This window comes from Ruditapes philippinarum, unplaced genomic scaffold, assembly GCF_026571515.1.
Source record: "Ruditapes philippinarum isolate M1 unplaced genomic scaffold, ASM2657151v2 ctg9659_1_1_1_1, whole genome shotgun sequence".
Lineage (NCBI taxonomy): Eukaryota > Metazoa > Mollusca > Bivalvia > Venerida > Veneridae > Ruditapes > Ruditapes philippinarum.
In genome coordinates, this window is record NW_026854635.1 from 13,348 (window position 1) to 34,593 (window position 21,246).

General features: G+C 32.9%; 1 protein-coding gene across 1 annotated transcript; it reads right to left on the minus strand.

The window, feature by feature from the left end:
• Nucleotides 1-674: 674 nt before the first annotated feature.
• LOC132740637 (uncharacterized) lies at nt 675-6,173 on the minus strand. The gene is made up of 2 exons (XM_060728580.1): nt 5,828-6,173; nt 675-957 (listed from the first exon to the last, which is right to left on the minus strand). Exons 1-2 carry the CDS (start codon nt 6,012-6,014, stop codon nt 746-748), a joined length of 399 nt encoding a protein of 132 aa, XP_060584563.1. The 5' UTR covers nt 6,015-6,173; the 3' UTR covers nt 675-745.
• Between the last annotated feature and the right edge of the window lie 15,073 nt (nt 6,174-21,246).

Genomic DNA, 21,246 nt, shown 5'->3' on the forward strand with positions numbered 1-21,246 from the left:
ATTATACATTATTTTATAATACACAAAACAATAAATATATTGTCAACAGTTCAGTCACAAGTGTCATGTATATAAAATACATTCTTTACAATTTCCTATATTTTCCCTTTATGAAATCTTTTAGAATTGATAATTGTCCAATGTTCATTCATTCATGCTTGTTGACAATAGAGACTGTATAGCTTAATGCATGGTCTATCTAGTACCAAAATTGTTTCAATCATGACTCAAGCCTCAAAACCTGCCAAGCTGAGTCTATATTAAGTTCTAAATACCACAATATTAAACACAGCATCTTCTGACAACCGTGTGTTAGCTTAATAAAATGAGGTATTTTAAGTTAACAAAAAAAACATCATGTCTCTCTTAACACAAAAACAGGCACCAACCACTTAAAAAAGACTGTATATATTTTCTATATTCTGCTTTATGTTTAAGACTAAATAAGAATTTTTCAATCATTTTGATAACAGAGCAAGTGTGGAATCAAGTTAACATCAATGATCTCTGTTCTTACAGGTCACTTCTATAACCTATATTATCATTTAATGTTCCTGTTTTACAGTTACTAGGTCTCTTCTAAACTTATTTCATAACATATGTATCACAATGAATGAAGTACATGCTTTGAATAAAACAGTTTCTTTGAAGAGAATTATATTTTCTTTGAAGAGAATTATATTAAGTTTTTCTTAAAAACAAGCTTGAAAGTCTACATGAAGATTTTATTTCCGTGTTGTCTGATTCATTCTTTCTGAGCCTCTAAAAGTTTTAATTCTTTCCTTGCTTTTATATTTTCAACTTCCATCTCCTCAGAAAAAGATGTGGCTCCTAATGAAGCAACAGTTAGGCAAGAAAAGAAGATACGAAAGTTTAACATGTAGGAGGACATTAACGCGTCTTTCTTTCCCGACACTACTCCTGCACCTACAAGTGCTGTTAACGTCAAAAAGGCACCTGAAAGAGAAGAAAAATCAGTATAAATAATGAAAATGAGTACATATATTTGTATACATGTATTTTGTAGTATATATATATACCATATATGAGCCGCGTCACGACAAAACCAACATAGTGCGTACGCTTACAAACTCTGTAACAAGTAAAGAAACTGATAGCAAACAGCATGGATCCTGATCAGATTGCGCAGATGCGCAGGCTGGTCTGGATCCATGCTGGTCGCAAACCCATTATGTTGGTTTTGTCATGACGCGGCTCATATGTTTTTATAATTATATGCTTATTCTACTTAACAAAACATCTAATAAGCTTCTATTTAGTATTTACTTTAAGTCCAGCCTTATTAATTCTGAATAATTCCAAAAAATCAAGTGACCACAGGTACAGTTAATGTTGAATTGTAAACTAAACACTTACTATAATAATACTTAATTAATTTTATCATTGTGACAATTTTCTATGACTGGTTTTGAGTAGATAACATGAGAGCAATAACGTCTACGTTGTATTCTACAGTATTCACTGCATTTACATTACAATGTGCATGCATGCATTTGTTTGCAATGAAATATATTTGAAAAATCCTCATGTGATTTACATGTTCACCAAGTTGTTATAGTTATATAAATTATACTGTAAATAAATATTTCATATTTTGTTATTCTCAAGATGTATCTGTGTAGGTGGTAAATTTACTTCAGTAAATTAAATGACAGTAACATGATCAATTTCTGTTCTTAAAAGTTAGATACAGAGAAGAGAACAATTTATTTCAAAAATAATATAGTATCAAAACAAACATTTAGTTCATACAAATTTATTTTAGTTTGTGTTGGAAGCTATACATTTTAATATTGAAACACTCTCGAAAACAAACATTCAATTTTATCGTTTCTTAATTTGATGATATTAAGAACGTTTTTTTTAAATTAAATAGATTGTTTTAAAGTGAGACGAATAAGAATAATTTTGAGGTGATTGATCACTAAAGTGGGACGGGTCATTATGGGGGGAGGCGATTGTTATTAATTCAAAACTTGTATCTTAACACCTGTAATGCATCATTATTGTCGCGAATTGTGGTTGAAAAAGCTTACATTCCTTTAAAATTGTGACAGAAATTATTACACTTTATTTGTTGGGGACCAGACAGCTACCAAACCTGTATTGATATCTACAATGTTAATATCTCTTCGTAACATAATTTCAAACAAGGAACATCGCAATGCGATGCAACCAGGTTTTCAGCAAAATATTTCACAGAAGCTTTGTCATGAAGGGGCATTTGTTTTTAATTGAACTTTTAGGAGGAATTATGGCTTTTTTAATATTCCTCAAACAAAAATGATGGAGAAATTTTATGTTGTCTATTCGCCTTTTTTTCCCAAATGTTTTAGAAAGGTAAACAGTACTTTATTTTTGCTTAATTTTTGCATTTTTGCATCTCTTGTCATTTTCTTTTGTCAACAATATTGGTGTGTGGTGTTTTGTTCGATATCAAGAAAAGTATGTACACAATTTTAAAAAAATACTTGAATGATGTCTTGGAAGAAACATGGGAATTTAGTGAGCGCCAGGGCACTTGATGACAAAGCTTCTGTGAAAGTTTGGTCAAAATCCATTGAGAAATGTAGGAGAAGTTGCGCACTGTAGAATTGTTCACTATATATTCTGTATAAGGAAAAAATAAATACTAAGGGCCATAATTCGGTCAAATATTATCCAATCAAAAAAACCCCGACAATATGTGCCAGGCACTTGATAACAAAGCTTCTAAGGAAGTTTGGTCAAAATCCGTTGAGAAATGTAGGAGGAGTTGAGCACAGAAAGAAATTGTTCTCTATATATTCTGTATAAGGAAAAAATATACAAACGGCCATTATTCGGTCAAATATTATCCAATCACAAAAACCCGACAATATGTGCCAGGCACTTGATAACAAAGCTTCTAAGAAAGTTTGGTCAAAATCCGTTGAGAAATGTAGGAGGAGTTGCGCACAGAAGAAATTGTTCACTATATATTCTATATAAGGAAAAAAACAAAGGGCCATAATTAGGTAAAAAAACACCAATTGCAAAACCCTGGCAATATGTGTCAGGGCACTTGATGACAAAGCTTCTGAGAAAGTTTGGTCAAAATCCGTTGAGAAATGTAGGAGAAGTTGCACACAGAAGAAATTGTTCACTATATATTTTATATAAGGAAAAAAAACAAAGGGCCATAATTAGGTCAAATATTATCTAATCGCAAAACCCCGACAATATGCGCCAGGGCACTTGATGACAAAGCTTCTGTGAAAGTTTGGTCAAAATCCGTTGAGAAAATGTAGGAGGAGTTGCGCACAGAAGAAATTGTTCACTATATATTCTATATAAGGAAAAAAAACAAAGGGCCATAATTAGGTCAAATATATACCAATTGCAAAACCCTGGCAATATGTGTCAGGGCACTTGATGACAAAGCTTCTGAGGAAGTTTGGTCAAAATCCGTTGAGAAATGTAGGAGGAGTTGCGCACAGAAGAAATTGTTCACTATATTTTTATATAAGGAAAAAAAACAAAGGGCCATAATTAGGTCAAATATTATCTAATCGCAAAACCCGACAATATGCGCCAGGGCACTTGATGACAAAGCTTCTGTGAAAGTTTGGTCAAAATCCGTTGAGAAATGTAGGAGGAGTTGCGCACAGAAGAAATTGTTTACGCCCGCCCGTCCGCCCATCCGCCCGCCCGCCCGCCGACATACCTCAATCTAATAACCAGTTTTTTCCTTCGGAAAACCTGGTTAACAATACGTACATGTACACTGCCAACCTTTTCAAATTTCTGTTTGTAAATGATCGTACTCCTGAATACTTTTACAGGGCTCATCCTGGGGGGAAATTTTAGGGAGAAGGGAAACAACCCAATGTGTATGCATTAACATGCATGGCTATATACATACTTTAACTATAATATAAACACAATTAATCTATATTATCAGCTATTTATAAGCTTTCTCTAAATATTTGTTTATATATTTTCATACATGTAGATTTATTGATAATAATGTGTAAGGAAAAATATGATGAATAAATTAATTTTTATATTTTTACTTTCCTCACTTTTAATAGAAGATAAAGTTACATTGAATATTGATAAATAAAAGCTCTCTATTGTTCTGATTACAGAAATTTCTTTTATGATCTTGTATGTTGTAATGTCACATTTATCAGAATCTGCATATAATTATGCTTTCAAACATCGAAGAATATGAAAAATATGTACTGCAAACATTTGTGCACATAATATTTGATCACTAAAATTTATACATTCATATCTTATTGAAAAATTTGACTGAGAAATTATAGAAAATAAATTTCTAATTACCTCCCTTTATTTTCATGAAATATTAAACTCGGTAATATCTTTATAAATAATGCTTTTTGAAATTTTCAATATTGATAAATCTTAATCTGAGTGTCATATTTATCATTTTATGACATTAAAACAAATATATATATTGAAACAATAAGAACACTTCTTTCCTGACAAATTTTGTTGTTATATACATGTACACATGATATACGACCGATACGTAGCATGCCGATCAGGATTGATCAGGATTCGTAGTTTTGCCCACGTGCGTAAGCTGTGTCAAATTTGGCATTTCAATGCCAAACACTCTCACTGTCTACAACGAATTGGCTTTCTTAAATTTTCGCGTAGGTGTATCAGAATCAGTAACTTTCTTTTACTGCTAAGTTTGGGCATTTCGCCCTGTAGCCATGACATGAGCGACATAACAATACTCTTTGGGAATTAAGATTTTATCGGCGATGTTGACTTCTCTTTGATCAATTGGGAGAGCGAAATAGAAATATACACGGCGAAGTTTTCGCCTGAATCGCCCTTCCGGATGAGCCCTGCTTTTATAATAATTTACTCCTTGATTTTTTTATTAACTAAGCAATCTAAACAATCTATATCCAGTGTCTATTCTAGGACGAGCGATTGCGATTCACACTAGTATTTCACAGATCGCGCACAATTCATAATCATGTGCGTGAAAATCGCGCATCTATAAAAAAAGTTAATAAAATCGTAAAACTTCCATCCCTCATTATATTTGGGTGTTTTGTTTACATTTACACCGGAAACCGAAGGGAGTTAACTGTAAGCTAATTATAATAATTTAGTACCGTATGGTACTGGTAACTTGAGTTGACGGAAATACCGACCGGAACTAGTGTGCTATGTCTGACAGTTGGGCGCCATTTTAGTGTAGTAAATAATCAAGAAAAATGAGGCAATTCCTAGCTTGGCTACGATCTAGACGTGAAAGATAGGTCGATTGTTTGTATTGTCATACCCTTTATAATCAATTGCGACAGTTCTATAATAATCTGTTTTCATTTAAAAATTAAGGGGGGACAACTTCTGCTGCCTTAAATAAATATTTTCGTTTTAATTATTTCATCGGTTGAAAGTCTCAGTGTAAACTTAATGCAGACGATTTAATATTAGCAGTTTATATTGGCACCCCTTGATTTTGAAAATCGCCCCCTTTTTTGAAATAGAGGGGGAAAATCACCCCTATTTTTGAATTCCTAAAATAGACACTGTATATCATAATATAATTTTTTAAAAAGAGTGCCAAGTTCGTATAGGGCCGAGTTGACCCTATACCATACTGTAGTGGTCGGGGACCATTAACCGTAGTCCTATAAAAATGACGTCGCTTTGAGATATTTTTGCTTCTGGGCAAAGCAACCACTTAAACTATAACAAGCCAATTTTTAAACAATAAACGTCTCTACAGACTTATACAGTGTTATCTGGCCATTATTTACAGAATTATACATATGCTAACAATACGTCTACTTACATATACTTGAAGCAAGATTGTTTTTAATTCCTGGAATAATCATTGCCTTAACGATTCCTTTTTGTGCGACATCATATTCACCTTTAGTGTCATACAAGGTTGGTCTAAACCCCACTTCTCGACGAGGGGGGTCTAAAAATTCATCTTCTATGCTTTCTTTCTTATCAGATAATTTGACTGGAGCCATTTCCTAGTTATTTTTGTGAAAGTTCTTTTTCAACAGTTTATTTACACCTGCTTATAGATGTGTTTACATCTGCATAAATTCTTGATTATGAAACGGTCTAATTAATCTTGCTTGATTGTTATTCAAGCTGTCATATCGGGAGAACAAGTTCGGACAGGTAGACTAAAACACGAAAGGAGCCATAAGGCAAAGGGAACGGAAGGAAATCTATAATGGAAGGTCCGAATCATAATGTGCATCTATGTATCATGAATCTTTTTTTTGCAATAATAGTTATTCACATTATTTCTTGAGTAGAAAAGATTAATGATGAAAAATTAGTGCCAAATAACCAATAATAAAAACATTTGCTTGGTTGGCCCAACACATAATGCCAACGTTGGCCCAATGTTAGCTTAAGGTCTTCAGCGTACCCGTTTATATATATGACATGACGTGAAAAACAAAAATGTTAAAAAGCGGCTTATAAAGTTTTGGAAGCCAGAACTAGCCCAATGTCAATTTGCTAATCGGGGCAACGTTGGGCCAACGGTTGGTATATGGTTGGCCCAACGACTGCTTTCCTACTCTTATCGTTGGCCCTCCATTGGCCCAATGACTGGTTTTCCTTCCTATCGTTGGCCCTCTGTTGGCCCAACAACTGGTTTCCCTTCTTATTGTTGGCTCCCTGTTGGCCCACTGACTGGTTTCCTACAATAAACATTGGCCCTTCGTTGGCCCAATGCCTTGTTTTCATAAAAGAACATAAAATATACTAATTGCTACAATTTATTACTAAATGTTGTTCACATATCATTTTCATCTCTTTGTTGTTGCAACTATTTAGTCAATCTCTTCCTCCGCCCGCCTTCCCTAACCTTGGTATATCTTAGCCACTCCTTCATTGTCCTTCGGCGAACATTGCTCTCCACACTATCTCCTCCAATTAGACATGAATTTGCTGTCTGAAATGAAATAAAAACAAAATGGTGGATTGGTAATGGAAAATACTTTGTTTTCAGGTAAACAAGCCAGAATGAATTTGATTTTTGTAATGAAATTAAAACCATTTAATTATATCAGTGTTTATCAGCTTAAAATATGATATGTGCATAGTTTTACATCTGAATTTATTGTGATAACTGCAAAAAATCTTTGATAAGTTGCAAGTTAGTACAAACTGACAAACTACAATTAGCACTTATTAACTTTAAGCATTGTTAAGCTCATACAATCTGCTCTGAGTATAAATAGGTAATTATGATTGATTATGAGTTATTTGCAAACTTCTGCTTTGTTACTAGACTTTTTAACAGTTACACCACTCGTTTTAGTAGAGTATATACAAAACTTTGTGTAAATTTAATTTGAAGTGTAACTTCGCATTAAACACAAATTACTTTATCCGACTGCAAAAATTGTTTTTATTTCATTTCAAAATACGCCCATCACAAAAGCTTTTGACAGAGATTTGGGCATTATAGATATGCATATAGGAGATATGCTCTGGGCAATATCCGGAAAGTATCTGGATGCTTTAACATCTATAGTGACCTTGCAAATATTATGCATAACAAGATATGTTTGTAAAACATGTATGCCCCCTGTCGGCAGCCAATTAGTCGTGTGGTTAGGTTATTGTGACCGACTTTTGACCTAGTGGCCGAAAAACAACAGCAATAGGGGTTATCTACTGGTCTTGACTATAGTCACTAGGTAATTGTGACTATAAAGGTTGTGTGCAGCAATTTTATGAAAAAGTAGCACAAATCTATCCAAATAATATATGCATAAATTTTATGAATCATGTAGGCCTCCTTAATGACAGCCAATTTGTTATATTACATAAGACCTTGAAATATATATACCAAAAGCATTATTAGTTTGATGAAAAAATCAACAAAGGCAACTTGAGATGTTAAGTGTTGTTGAGTTATTGGTCAGAAACAGTCTTAACTACTAGGTCAATTTGGCCTTTGACCCTTTAATCATTAGAGATTGTCTACTCGCCAAAACCATTGCACCTGTGAAGTCTGAGGGACAACAGCCTTTGGGTTGTCAAGTTATTGGTCAGAAATCGTTTTTACCCTTGACCCTAAAAAAATTAAGGTCATCTCACCATAAGCAATGCATCTGTGAAGCTTGAAGGTAAAGGGTTGTCCAGTTCTTGATAGGAAACCGTTTTGAAATACAAGGTCAATGTGAACTTTGACCCATTGACCCCAAAATAAAAAAGAGCCATCTACTTGACAAGACCTACGAAGTTTAAAGGCCAAAGGCCTATGGCTTATCAAGTTATTGATCGAAAACCGTTTTTAAGCTAATATGACCTTGACCCCAATATCAATAAGGGTCACCTACTGGCCAAGTCCAAATGCACCTACAAAGTTAGTGGGCCAACAGCCCATGGGTTTACAAGTTATTGATCAGAAACCGTTTTACCTACAAGGTCATTGTGACCATGACCTTTGACCTGAAAATCAATAGGGGTCATCTACTGGTCATGAACAATCATCATACCAAGTTTGAAGTTCCTAGGCCTTAGCATTCTTTAGTTTTTGATTGGAAACTGTTTTTACCTACAAGATCAAAGTGATTTTGACCTTTGACCCCAAAATCAATATGGGTCATCTATTGGTTATCAACAATTGAAATACCAAGTTTGAAGTTCCTAGGCCAAAGCGTTCTTGAGTTATTGATCGGAAACCATTTTTACCTACAAGGTCAATGTGACCTTGACCTATGACCCCAAAATCAATAGGGATCGTCTACTGGTCATGAACAATCGTCATACTAAGTTTGAAGTTCCTAGGTCTAAGCGTTCTTAAGTTAATGATCAGAAACTGTTTTTACCTTCAAGGTCAATGTGACCTTGACCTTCGACCCCAAAATCAATAGCAGTCATCAATTGAATGTCATCAATTGAATATGAACAATTATCATACCAAGTTTGATGTTCCTAGGCCTCAGCGTTCTTTATTTATTGATCGGAAACGTTTTTACCTTCAAGGTCTATGTGACCTTGACCTTTTCATCCCTTGATCCAAAAATCAATAGGGGTCATTTACTAGTCATGAACAGTTGTCATACCAAGTTTGAAGTTCCTAGGCCTAACCGTTCTTAAGTAATTGATCGGAAACAGTTTTTACCTTCAAAGTCAATGTGACCTTGACCCGAAAATCTATAGGGGTCATCTACTGATCATGAACAATTATCATACCAAGTTTGAAGTTTCTAGGCCTAAGCGTTCTTTAGTACCGGGGTATTGATCGGAAACCATTTGGTTGACCAACCAACGGACAGTCAAATGCAAGATCATAATTATATTTGTCACACTTGTAGTCATGATAGTTATCATTTGTGTTGCAATCCATCAATTAATGATGACTAAATGGTCCCCACACACAAACTTTGACCTCTCTATGAGACCTTGACTCATGACAATAAACATGTTACTGTGTATACCAAGTTTGAAGTGAAGAGTTCAAATAGTTTATGAGAAAATGGACCTTAATGTCAAGATTAGCTGACGCAAACAAGTGGGTCATGACAATATGTCCACCTTTTTCCTTCCAAGAGCTTAAAAGGGACAACAATGTTGTCAAAATCCTGGACCTTAACAAAAAGGCTAATCAATGCTGATACCAACAGGAGGGTCATGAAAATAGCTTTACTCCCCCACCCACCCCCAAAAAAGCAAAACAAGAATTTGTAACAGAGTTACCAACGTCCCCCGCCTCGGGGAAGTTTTATATGAAGCATAAAATTGTGCAATTTCCTTGACCTTTGACCCAGTGACCTCAAAATCAAAAGGGGTCATCTACTAATCATGTTTAACCACCATGCCAAATATGAAGACTGTGAGCCAAAGGAAACTCAAGTTATTGGGTGGACAAGGAAAACAGGACGGGGAGAAGTATGGACCAACGTTCGGACAGACAAGCTGATTCCAGTATACCCCCCTTACAACTTCGTTGTGCGGGGGTATAACAAGGTTTTTCCATATTTGGGCCAAGTAACCTTGTTTTAGACCCCTAGTCACCCATTTTTAGCTCACCTGAGCATGCTCAGGGTGAGCTTTTAGGATCGTCCGTCCGTCGTCCGTCCATTCACATTTAGTTGTTAACACTCTAGCGGTCGCATTTTTGCCTCAATCATCATCAAACTTGGTCAGGATGCTTATCTAGTCGATAGCTCGGATGAGTTCGAACATGGGTTATCTCGGATGAGAAACTAGGTCACAAGAGCTAAAAATAGAAAAACCTTGTTAACACTCTAGAGGTCACAATTTTGCCTCAATCATCATCAAACTTGGTCAGGATGTTTGTCTAGGTGATAGCTCGGATGAGTTCGAACATGGGTCATCTCGGATGAAAAAGTAGGTCACCGGAGCTAAAAATAGAAAAACCTTGTTAACGCTCTAGCGGTCACATTTTTGCATCAATCATCATCAAACTTGGTCAGGATGCTTATCTAGTTGATAGCTTGGATGAGTTCGAACATGGGTCATCTCGGATGAAAAATTAGGTCACCGGAGCTAAAAATAGAAAAAAACCTTGTTAACACTCTAGCGGTCACATTTTTGCATCAGTCATCATCAAACTTGGTCAAGATGCTTGTCTAGGTGAAAGCTCGGATGAGTTCGAACATGGGTCATCTCGGATGAAAAACTAGGTCACCGGAGCTAAAAATAGAAAAACCATGTTAACACTCTAGCGGTCACATTTTTGCATCAATCATCATCAAACTTGGTCAGGATGCTTATCTAGGTGATAGCTCGAATGAGTTCGAATATGGGTCATCTCGGATGAAAAAATAGGTCACCGGAGCTAAAAATAGAAAAACCTTGTTAACACTCTAGCGGTCACATTTTTGCATCGGTCATCATCAAACTTGGTCAAGATGCTTGTCTAGGTGATAGCTCAGATGAGTTCGAACATGGGTCATCTCGGATGAAAAAGTAGGTCACCGGAGCTAAAAATAGAAAAACCTTGTTAACACTCTAGCGGTCACATTTTTGCATCAGTCATCATCAAACTTGGTCAAGATGCTTGTCTAGGTGAAAGCTCGGATGAGTTCGAACATGGGTCATCTCGGATGAAAAACTAGGTCACCGGAGCTAAAAATAGAAAAACCATGTTAACACTCTAGAGGTCACAATTTTGCCTCAATCATCATCAAACTTGGTCAGGATGTTTGTCTAGGTGATAGCTCGGAAGAGTTTGAACATGGGTTATCTCGGATGAAAAAGTAGGTCACCGGAGCTAAAAATAGAAAAACCTTGTTAACACTCTAGCGGTCACATTTTTGCATCAATCATCATCAAACTTGATCAAGATGCTTGTCTAGGTGATAGCTCGGATGAGTTTGAACATGGGTCATCTCGGATGAAAAAGTAGGTCACCGGAGCTAAAAATAGAAAAACTATGTTAACACTCTAGTGGTCACAATTTTGAATCAATTGTCATCAAACTTGGTCAGGAAACTTGTCTAGGTCATTGCTGGGAATAAATCGAACATGGGTCATCTCGGATGAAAAACTAGGTCACCGGAGCTAAAAATAGAAAAATCTTCACACGTTTTAATTGCTGAATAGAACTCGTTTGTGTCACCTTTTACTCAATTAATGAAGTATGTTATTGTTAATTTTAACTTTAATTTGACAACAAATATTAAATTGATGGTTTGCATTGAATTGCGATTTAAAAGTACAGTTTTAATCAAAAAAAACAACAAAACAAATTTGGATTAATTGTTCAAAACTTTGATGTCCAGACTGCCCAAATAAACACAATGGTAGAAAAAAAAAATTGGTTTTTTTTCCAATTTCTTTTTTTTTCATAACTTATAACAGTCTTAAAAAACTGAAAAAAAGTTTATATTTTCGTATGTCTTTTTGTAAATTATACTTTTATAATAAATTGGTTTGCAAACGTCACGTGTCAACCAAATCATTGCCTTGTTTTTTTGTTGTTAGTTTTGTTTTGTTTTTTCCCTTAATTTTTCTTCATTTTTTTATTGCAAATTATATAAAATCTTAAATAGGGGAAAGGGGTTTAGAATCGTTCCAACCGGTTTTGGGCAAAATATACTAAAGCCATCTTTAGTTTAATTTGAATAAAATTTAATTTCATTTAAAATAAAAAAATAATTTTAAAACTGGTCCGAAAAAAGTCCAAAAAAGGTCCCCAAAAAAAATCTAACACATGATTTCCCCAAAAGCAAAACAATGGGGCCCAAGTGTCTAACCCCATGGTCCGAAATTCCAAAAACATGGTCCGAAATTCCAAAATCTTCCATTTTCCCTAAAATTGGGCCAAGGGGTTTCCCCAAAAATTTGTCCGAATGTCTTTGGGCCCAAATGTCCAGGCCCAAAAGTTTTCCCATTAACCCATGATTTTTTAGAAACAAGTTTTAATAGGACCTGGGTAAAAAAATTTTGGTCGCACTGCCAAAAATGGAAAATCCTTGTTAACACTGTTTGTGGCCATTTTTGAAATCACCCGTCATTAGACTTTTGGGCAGAATGCTTGTCTAGGTAATTGTTTGGATGAGTTGCATAAGTCAGGTGAGCGAATCTAGGGCCATCATGGCCCTCTTGTTGAATCTGACCTTTAGAAAATTATCAAAAACTTTCAGACTATATATCCTATATATTTGGAGTAGCAATAGAGTTTATCAAGTTTTTCTATTTTTTAGCTCCTGTGACCTAGTTTTCATTTGAGATGACCCATGTTTGAACTCATCTGAGCAATTACCTAGACAAGTATCCTGACCAAGTTTTGATGACAATTGAGTACAAGAAAAGCATTGATGCAAAGCATCAAAGGGCGTCCAAGCAAGAAATGCAGCAGGTGCAGATGAACTAGTAGATTATAATGATGATTAAACTGTTCAATGATTCATTGGTTTTTTACCAGAATTGTATATCACTTATGAATGAACGAAACGAAAGACATTGTTCATTATTTACAAATTTGATATGGCATGCTATGAAATTAGAATATTACTTGTTATTTCTTTATGATCGTGGTTATTAATAGCAACGGATTAACATGTATACATCATTTTATAAATCCATATGAGTAACGCATGATCAACACCACACTTGTGTAATTGTCCCTTATTATGTTATTGCTATTAGCGAAGACCCCTCTTAAGGTATCTGTTCACACTTAGTAACAAATATGACACTTGTATATTACCATGTTGATCATGTTGAGCATAAATGTTTATTATACACTAATTGTAATATCTTTTTTAATAAAATAATAACAGATTTTTATGAATATTGATTTCTTTTCTTTTTTTTGTGTTTTATGCACTATATTTTAATACTGAGTTTTACGTTTACTATTATTTAAAGAATTCAATTGTCATAATGATCGACGATTATAAGTTCAAAAACTTAAAACTGGAAAAAAAGTCAGTAAATCATGGTTAAAATCTTTCAATATATATATATTTGTTTATTCTAAAACCATAATACATGTACATTTGTTATTTTTCTTAATCATTTCTTAAATTTTTATCAATCAATTGAAATAATTCATAAAATCTGATTTTTAACTTTTGAATAATATCCTCGGCATCTTTACTAAAACACGAATAACAAATTAAATAAAATGTTTCCCAAAGTTGATAGTGTCACATTAATGCCATAAAAAATGTACATTTTTTCTCAATTATTGCTACATTATTTATTGTTTTTTATCTCATATAGATAAAAATAAAACATGCGATTTTGTGTTTTGGTTTTTTTTTTTTCGAATTGTATGTTTATGTATAATAATAAGCAATAAATTTGAGAGTGATCTGTGTTTTTAATTATTCTATTGTAACCCAAACTAAGTGACAAACATTCATTTTGAAAAAAGCCTTATTTATCTGTTAAATATTTGTTCTGTTCTGTAACGATATCGAACATCTACTCTAAAACCGGGAGAGAGACCGACAATAAACGTAAGGTACTACTCGCCCCCGGTCAAAATAGACCAGGAGAGACCGGGAATTACCGACAGGAGTACATCCTTCTATAAATAGATTTTCGGAATATTTAGGTCATCAACTCATCATTCATTTACAGCTTTCGGAATAAACATACCCATAATAATCCACTGTGTACTACAAAATGATAAATAAAAATACCTTGAAGAGCGCGATTTATTGACGGAAAAAGTTATTTAATTTTGAAAATGTTTGCATATGCGAAATTCTCTCCAGTTCGCTATTCATTGTACATATCGCGACTAATTAATAATCAAGCACCCTCATACCGATCGGAATGATCGGCTTTTATTATGAACAACTATAAAAGGCTCGAAAGTTGCTGCGCCCCTTTCGCAAAATCTGATTTCATTCCATAAAAGGCGCCGCGCTTCGGCGCGGACCCAACAAAAATGTGACCACCTAGAGTGGGTAAACAAGGATTTTGGGTGATTCTAGTCTTTGGGTCCAGGGTGACCCATTTTCAAACCTGGAACCTAGAAATCATCGTAAATAAAATTTCAGGACCAATTTCAATGAATATTTGGATAAAACAAGTACTCACGAGTGTTTAAAAAGATTTTTCTATTTTTAGCCTAGTGCCTAGTTTTTGAACCCAAATTGCCCATGGTTCGAACTCATCTAAGCAATTACCTAGACAAGCATCCCGTCCAAAGGTTGATTGATGATGAGTGCCCAAAAATGGGTGGGGGGAAAATCCCGGGATCGCCAAACAAGAAAGCCGGGGAAATCCGGGGATCTATTAAACATATAGTAAAGCGGGAATTTGACCACCAAAAGCTCGGTGTCGACGCATAAATTATCGAATTAACTCATGCATTTTCGTCAAAAGATATGCTTGTAATATGCTTGTTGAAATTTTTAATGGATGTTTTTTTTTATTGCTGATTGGCTATACTATAGTTTTGTTTTGAATTTTTCGGTACGAATACATGTTTCTTGGTTGGTTATTTAATGAAAACGTTTTATTAATAACAGCCGTACTAACAAATTACTATAATTTTTGTACGGAAATAAAGTTTTAGATTATTTTATTATTATTATTATTATTATTATTTTATTATTATTATTTTTGAATGAGGTTTTTGTAGAGCTTTTTAATAAGTTTGATTTGTAGTAGGTATGAAAAAAATCTGCTAAACGTATTTCAGAATTGTCACACCCTAAAACTTATTTGGAAGTACATGTACTGGCAGTGGAAGTCGCTGTGTATTCGGTTATCCAAGTGACTGTTGGGGTGTCCATTAAAACATAATGATAAAAGTTTAATATACAGTATACATACATGTATTCCCTTAAATGTATTTACCAAAAACTTTTATCCATAATAATGATATATTGTAATAAAAAGTAAATTATAAGTTGTCAATCAATTCATTTATTGATATAATATATAAATTATTGTAGTGTATTTTCATAAATCATTTAAAATGCAGGTGTCCATTGGTAAAATACGATTTGATAATTAACCCCTACATTTTTTTTACAGATTGTAATGTTATGTCAGTGGTTTTAAAAAGAAATTATGAAGTAGACCCTGTGAAATATCTTTTTTTCTGACGGAAGTTGGTTTTTGATGGGTTCGAGATATTGGGACGCAAATGACACGTGCCCTGGTTTATAATATTATGAGTACAGACCCCTGTCTAAATGAACCAAAGTGTGTTTGGCACGTAAAGTAAGATTAACCCGGGTTTTTTATTTTATTTTTTTTAAAATACTTTTTGTTTGTTTCGTAGGGAAAAAGATGCCCTTTTATAAAAAAATTTTTTGTTTCCCCCTTTTATTTAAAGATAAAATTTTTAAATTTTTATATGTTTTCCACTTGTCAACAGAATAGACTTGTAATGTTCAAAAAATTTTTACTCCTATCAAAAAATTTAAAGAAATTTTGGGCCCTTTTTAAAAAATAAACAACAAACATCGAATTTTTTCTTTTTCTCTAAAAAACATTACAAAACTTGTAAAAATTTTTTTTAAAAATATTTTTTGATCTACCATTTTAACATTAAGAAAACCCGGGGTTTTGGGTTTTTAGATATATAAAGACCCCGGGAAATTTAACCACTGCCGTTTTCATATTCAAAAAACCCCGGGATCGTATTTAACAAAGAGAGATACCGAGAATTGACCGTCTGCCATATCAACATTTAGAAAAAAGCCGGGAAGGGTATTAGATATATAGAGATCCCGGGATTTAACCCTGCCATGTCAACATTCAAGAAAAAGCCGGGATCGTATTTAACAAAGAGGGAGATACCGCGGAAATTGGACCTCTGCCATATCAACATTTAGAAAAGCCGGGATGTATTAGATATATAGAGATCCCGGGATTTGACCACTGCCATGTCACATTCAGAAAAGCCGGGGATCGGAGTATTAACAAAGAAAGATACCGGGAAATTGACACCGTCTCCATATCACATTTAGAAAAGCGGGTTGTATAAGATATATAGAGATCCCGGGGGATTTAACCAACTGCCATGTCACATTCAGAAAGCCGGGATCGTATTTAAAAAAAAGAGAGATACCGGGGAATTGACCGTCTGCCAAAATTACATTCAGAAAAGCCGGAATCGTATTAGATATATAAGATCCCGGGATTTGGACCACTCCCCATGTCACATTCAGAAAACCCGGGGATGGGTTTTAAAAAAAGAGAGTTTACCGGGTTGCCCGCCCGGCCAATCAAAATTTAGAAAAAGCCGGGTTTGAATTAGATATATAGAGACCAAGGGGGATCACTTTTATAAAACCCGGGATCTTTTAAAGAAAAAGCATTTGTCTATCATCACCATCATCATCGTGGGGTAAATCACCAAATTTTCGCATCACAAAATAAATCAAGTTATTATAAAAAAGGGGGAAATTTTTAATTGATGGCATCCCCGCTTTGTTTAAAATATATAAAAAATGGGTAAAATAACAAAGGGTCAAAAAAAAAGGAAAATCAAATTAATTCTAGGGATAAATCATGTATTTTAAATCATATATCAGAAAGGGTTTAAAAAAGTACCCTAGTTTTTTTTAACAAACACAAAAAAAGAACAAACTTTTTTTTTTTGGGTTTTTACATAGTAACATCACCCCATACAAAATAAATTAAAGTAAATGTCTTTAAAAGTGAAAATCATGTAAACAAATCATGATAAAAATTTAATATAAAAAAATCAAAAATTTTAAAATAAATTTACGTTGATTGTTTTTAAGGGCCTCATTTAAGTGAGGATGAACAAAATTTAAGGAAGAAAATCAATATTAAAAATTTTAAAATAAAAAATTTAATCTATTTGAACTTTAAATTTAAATATTTGAAGTTCAACCCATTTAAAACTTTTTTGAAAATTTTTAAAATTTCAATTTAAACTTTTTATTTTCTTTTCAAATTATTACTTTGCCCCCAAATGCAAAAATTTTGTAAATTTTTTCAAAAAATGTTTTTTAAATAAAAAAGGACAAAATTTTGTATAAAAAGGGGCATATAAGACAAAATAAAATTCCGTCTTCTAACCTCTTAAAGCACACGCCCCGGTTTTTTCCCTTTTTTTCAAAAAAAAATTAAAAAATGTTTTAAAAAATTTTTTATATTGTGAAATAAACCAAAAGGAACCCATTAAAATTATCAATGGCACTTACAACCCAAATGAAAATTACCAAAAATGGTAAAAAATAGCATAAAAAAGACCAAACTCGTTAGTCACGCCCGTAGAAAATAAATTGTAAATACTAAAAAATCAGTCATTAAATGCAAAATAAAAATGGGAAATTTTTACTTGAATCTTTAAAAAATTTTAAAGTTTCCCAAAGTCGTAGTACATTTTCTCAAATTTGGGGTTTTAAACGAAATTTTTGGGCCATCTGGAGGCCCTGAGCTTTAAAAAAACAAAATTTGGGGTAGCTTCATTTCCCATTTTAGTTAAAGTATTCTGTATATTCCGCCCCGTTTTTTATTCTTAGGTTGTTTTGCAGAAGTTCGTAATCCAGTTTCAAAAACGTTCAAAAAGTTCAGGCAAAAAATTCTAAATAACTTTTGTTACAAAACTTCACAATAAAACATGTAAATAATCACATGTTTCAGTAGATAATTCATTTTAAAGCGCAGAATACCTCCAATAAACCAAAATATTTAAAGAAAACCAAACCCGGCGAAAAAAAATGGTTTGTACCCCAAGATTTTAAGCAAAAATAAAAAAAAAGATAGAAATTCAGGTAATAATTTTTAACATGATATACGGGCGATTTATGCTGATTTTGTCGTTTATTTAATAAACGTTAAATATACGAACTGTTATAACCATCAATTGATTGTATTTCATTAATGCGGTATAGAAATCACAAAGAACGAGGGATATGTATATTATATGATAAAACGTTCCTGAAATATATGATTATGACCAAATTAACAAAGGGAAAAGAAATGTACCGTGGGTAATAGTAAAACGTAAAAGATATACAATAAAATACTTTGCCTAGTACATACAGTTTCACAATTTTAATTAAAAATGCACGTGGTTAACTCGTGCTTTTGTAATTTAATTTCTCTAAATAATTTTAATATGTATAATTACTCAAAGAGATTTTGCCCAAATGTGATTAAGAAAATGTAAAATTAAAATAATCTTTACTGTAAACAGAAAAATTATTTTCATTAATACAAATATTTTGTAAATCTGTAAAGGGACCTGGGCCAATCAACAGAGTGCATAGTTGTAATTACAATTAAGCAACACAGGGCCGGATATCAATAAAATCAACAGGGCATAAAACATACAATCAGCATAACCCGTCACTCAATGCCAGTTTATTTAATTATGATCCGGACTTTACCTTTAATGATCATTTCCTAGGGGTTTTATGACAATGGCCATTGTCCTGCACTGAAATTTGCATCCCAAAAGAATGACTTCCCCAAATGGTATTAATAAACACAGTTTTAACAGAAAATTTAAATATTTTTTAATTTTTAACGAAATTTTGTGTAAAGTTTTTCACCTTGTTTAAAAACGTTAAATGAAGAAAAAAAATTTTTTACTTTTTCCAAAAAAGAAATATGAAAAAAAATAAAAATATTAAGTTTTAAAAAAATCACAATATAATTTATTGTACCTTTTAAAAATAATGCAGTGCAAATTAAAAATGGCGTAAAAGAAAAATTTTATGAAAAAGGGCCTTTTTTTCTTTCTCAATTTTAAATTTTCTTTTTGACCCCAAATTTTTATTTCAAAACCCCAAAATTTTTTTGAAAAGGGAAAAAAATTTTTAAGGTCAAGTTATTTGGTTTTTTCTTTTAAAAATTTCCTTTTAAAAGGCCCTGTTTCACCTGGGTTTTTCTGATATCGTGGGGTTTAAAAATAAAATCTTTCATTTTGTGGGACAAAAAAATGTTTTTAATTTTCATTCGAAAGAGAAATTATCAGTATTTTAAAATATCAATTTTAAAATTAATTAATCTTTTAAAGCAAAGCTTTTTAAATTCGAATTAAAGGTGTTTATTTTTTTAAATTTCTTCATTAAAATATTTTCTTTAAACCCGATCCTTCACATAAAAAATTTTTTATCCCAAATTAAGTGAATTAAAATTTTCAATGTTATACGCCGCACCAAAAAAACCCCGGGGTCGGATTAAAAAAATAAAAGGGGTTTCCGGGGAAATTTACCAGTCCAAGAAAATCTTTTTTAAATTTAAACCCGGGGTCGTATTTAAAAAAGGGGTCCCGGGGATTGACCAGTTTTAAAAATATATTTTCAGAAAAAAAACCCGGGGTCGTATTAAAACCCTACATATAAAGAGTAAATTACATTCGGTCTAAATTTGGCCATAGTCGGAAAAAGTGTCACTAAACACCTTTAATATACCAATAGTTAATTAACACCAGGGACGATACGTTTTTGGGTCCGTACTGGACATATTTTTTTTAAGGAAAATGAGGTCCGCTAAACAGTTTTTTTTTTTTCATTTTATATTAAAAATTGGGACAAAAAATTTTGTTTTCCCTTTTAAAAATATTCATTTTAGACCATTCATATCTGCTTATAAGTGAAACATTTATTTTTTAGTAAGAATCCATGGAAACTGATTACTCGTAAATATCGTAATATATACCTTATGTTTTACAATTGTATTCTTTTCCTTTTTTTTTTCTTCAACGTGAAAAGCCTTCTGGTTAAGTAATATCATTAGAAAAACAACAAGACATTTGTTAATTTGCAGATAAATCAGCATTTTTATTATTAGTAATTTTTTACACGCCTTTTATGAAAATAAGCATGCCAATTAAGTCGAACTTGTATTTACAATAATGTATAAAATACTCAACCATAATGGTCACGAAAAATAGTTTTGATTTCCTATTAGATATAAGAGATCCCGGATAATCGCATTAAGCAAAGCCGGGATCGTGTAAGATATATATATATCCCGGGAAATTGACCATTACCATCTTGCTTTCAGAAAGCCGGAATCTATTAAACAGTACAGAGATCCCGGGAATTTACCACCTGTCATACATGTCAAAAGTTTTTTTTTTTTTGTTATCAATTATGTTAAGTATATCTTTCTGATCTTTTCTAAAAAAAAATATTTAAATACATGAACATAAAAATTAAGCCAAATATTGTATTAACAAAAACTTTGATTTTTTTCCAATTATACTATAATTACAAGTATTGGATTTCGCATTTTAAGTTTGTTAATAAATAACTCGAAATATATTTAAAATCTTAAGTTAAATTCATTTACTGTTCATTACATACAATTAAAGAAATAAATAGTTAACATTTAATCGCCTCTCATTACGACAATAATCAACACAAATATAGTTTATGAGTTTTCCCTATATATCTAATACGATCCCGGATCCCGGGCGTCCCGGATCCCGGGATTTTCCCCCCACCCAAAAATGTGACCACTAGAGTGTTAACTAACAAATGTCGACCGATAACGGACTACAGACAACGGACATTCAACGATCCTATAAGCTCACCCTGAGCTAGCTCAGGTGACATAATGCGACATAATGTTGTCTACTTCCAAGACAGAGTTATGTCCTCTGGATGATGGTCACACACAAGTATTTAAAGTTTCAAAGCAATACCATTACTTCAAAGGGTATAGGAAATAAGTGGGGTGGTATGCAAAACTTAACCAAAAGTATGACACAGGTGCCAACAATGTCACTCAGGTGAGTAGGAAAGCTCTCCCTATTATATACAAGTAATGATAGATCTAATAAAAACTAGACAACTA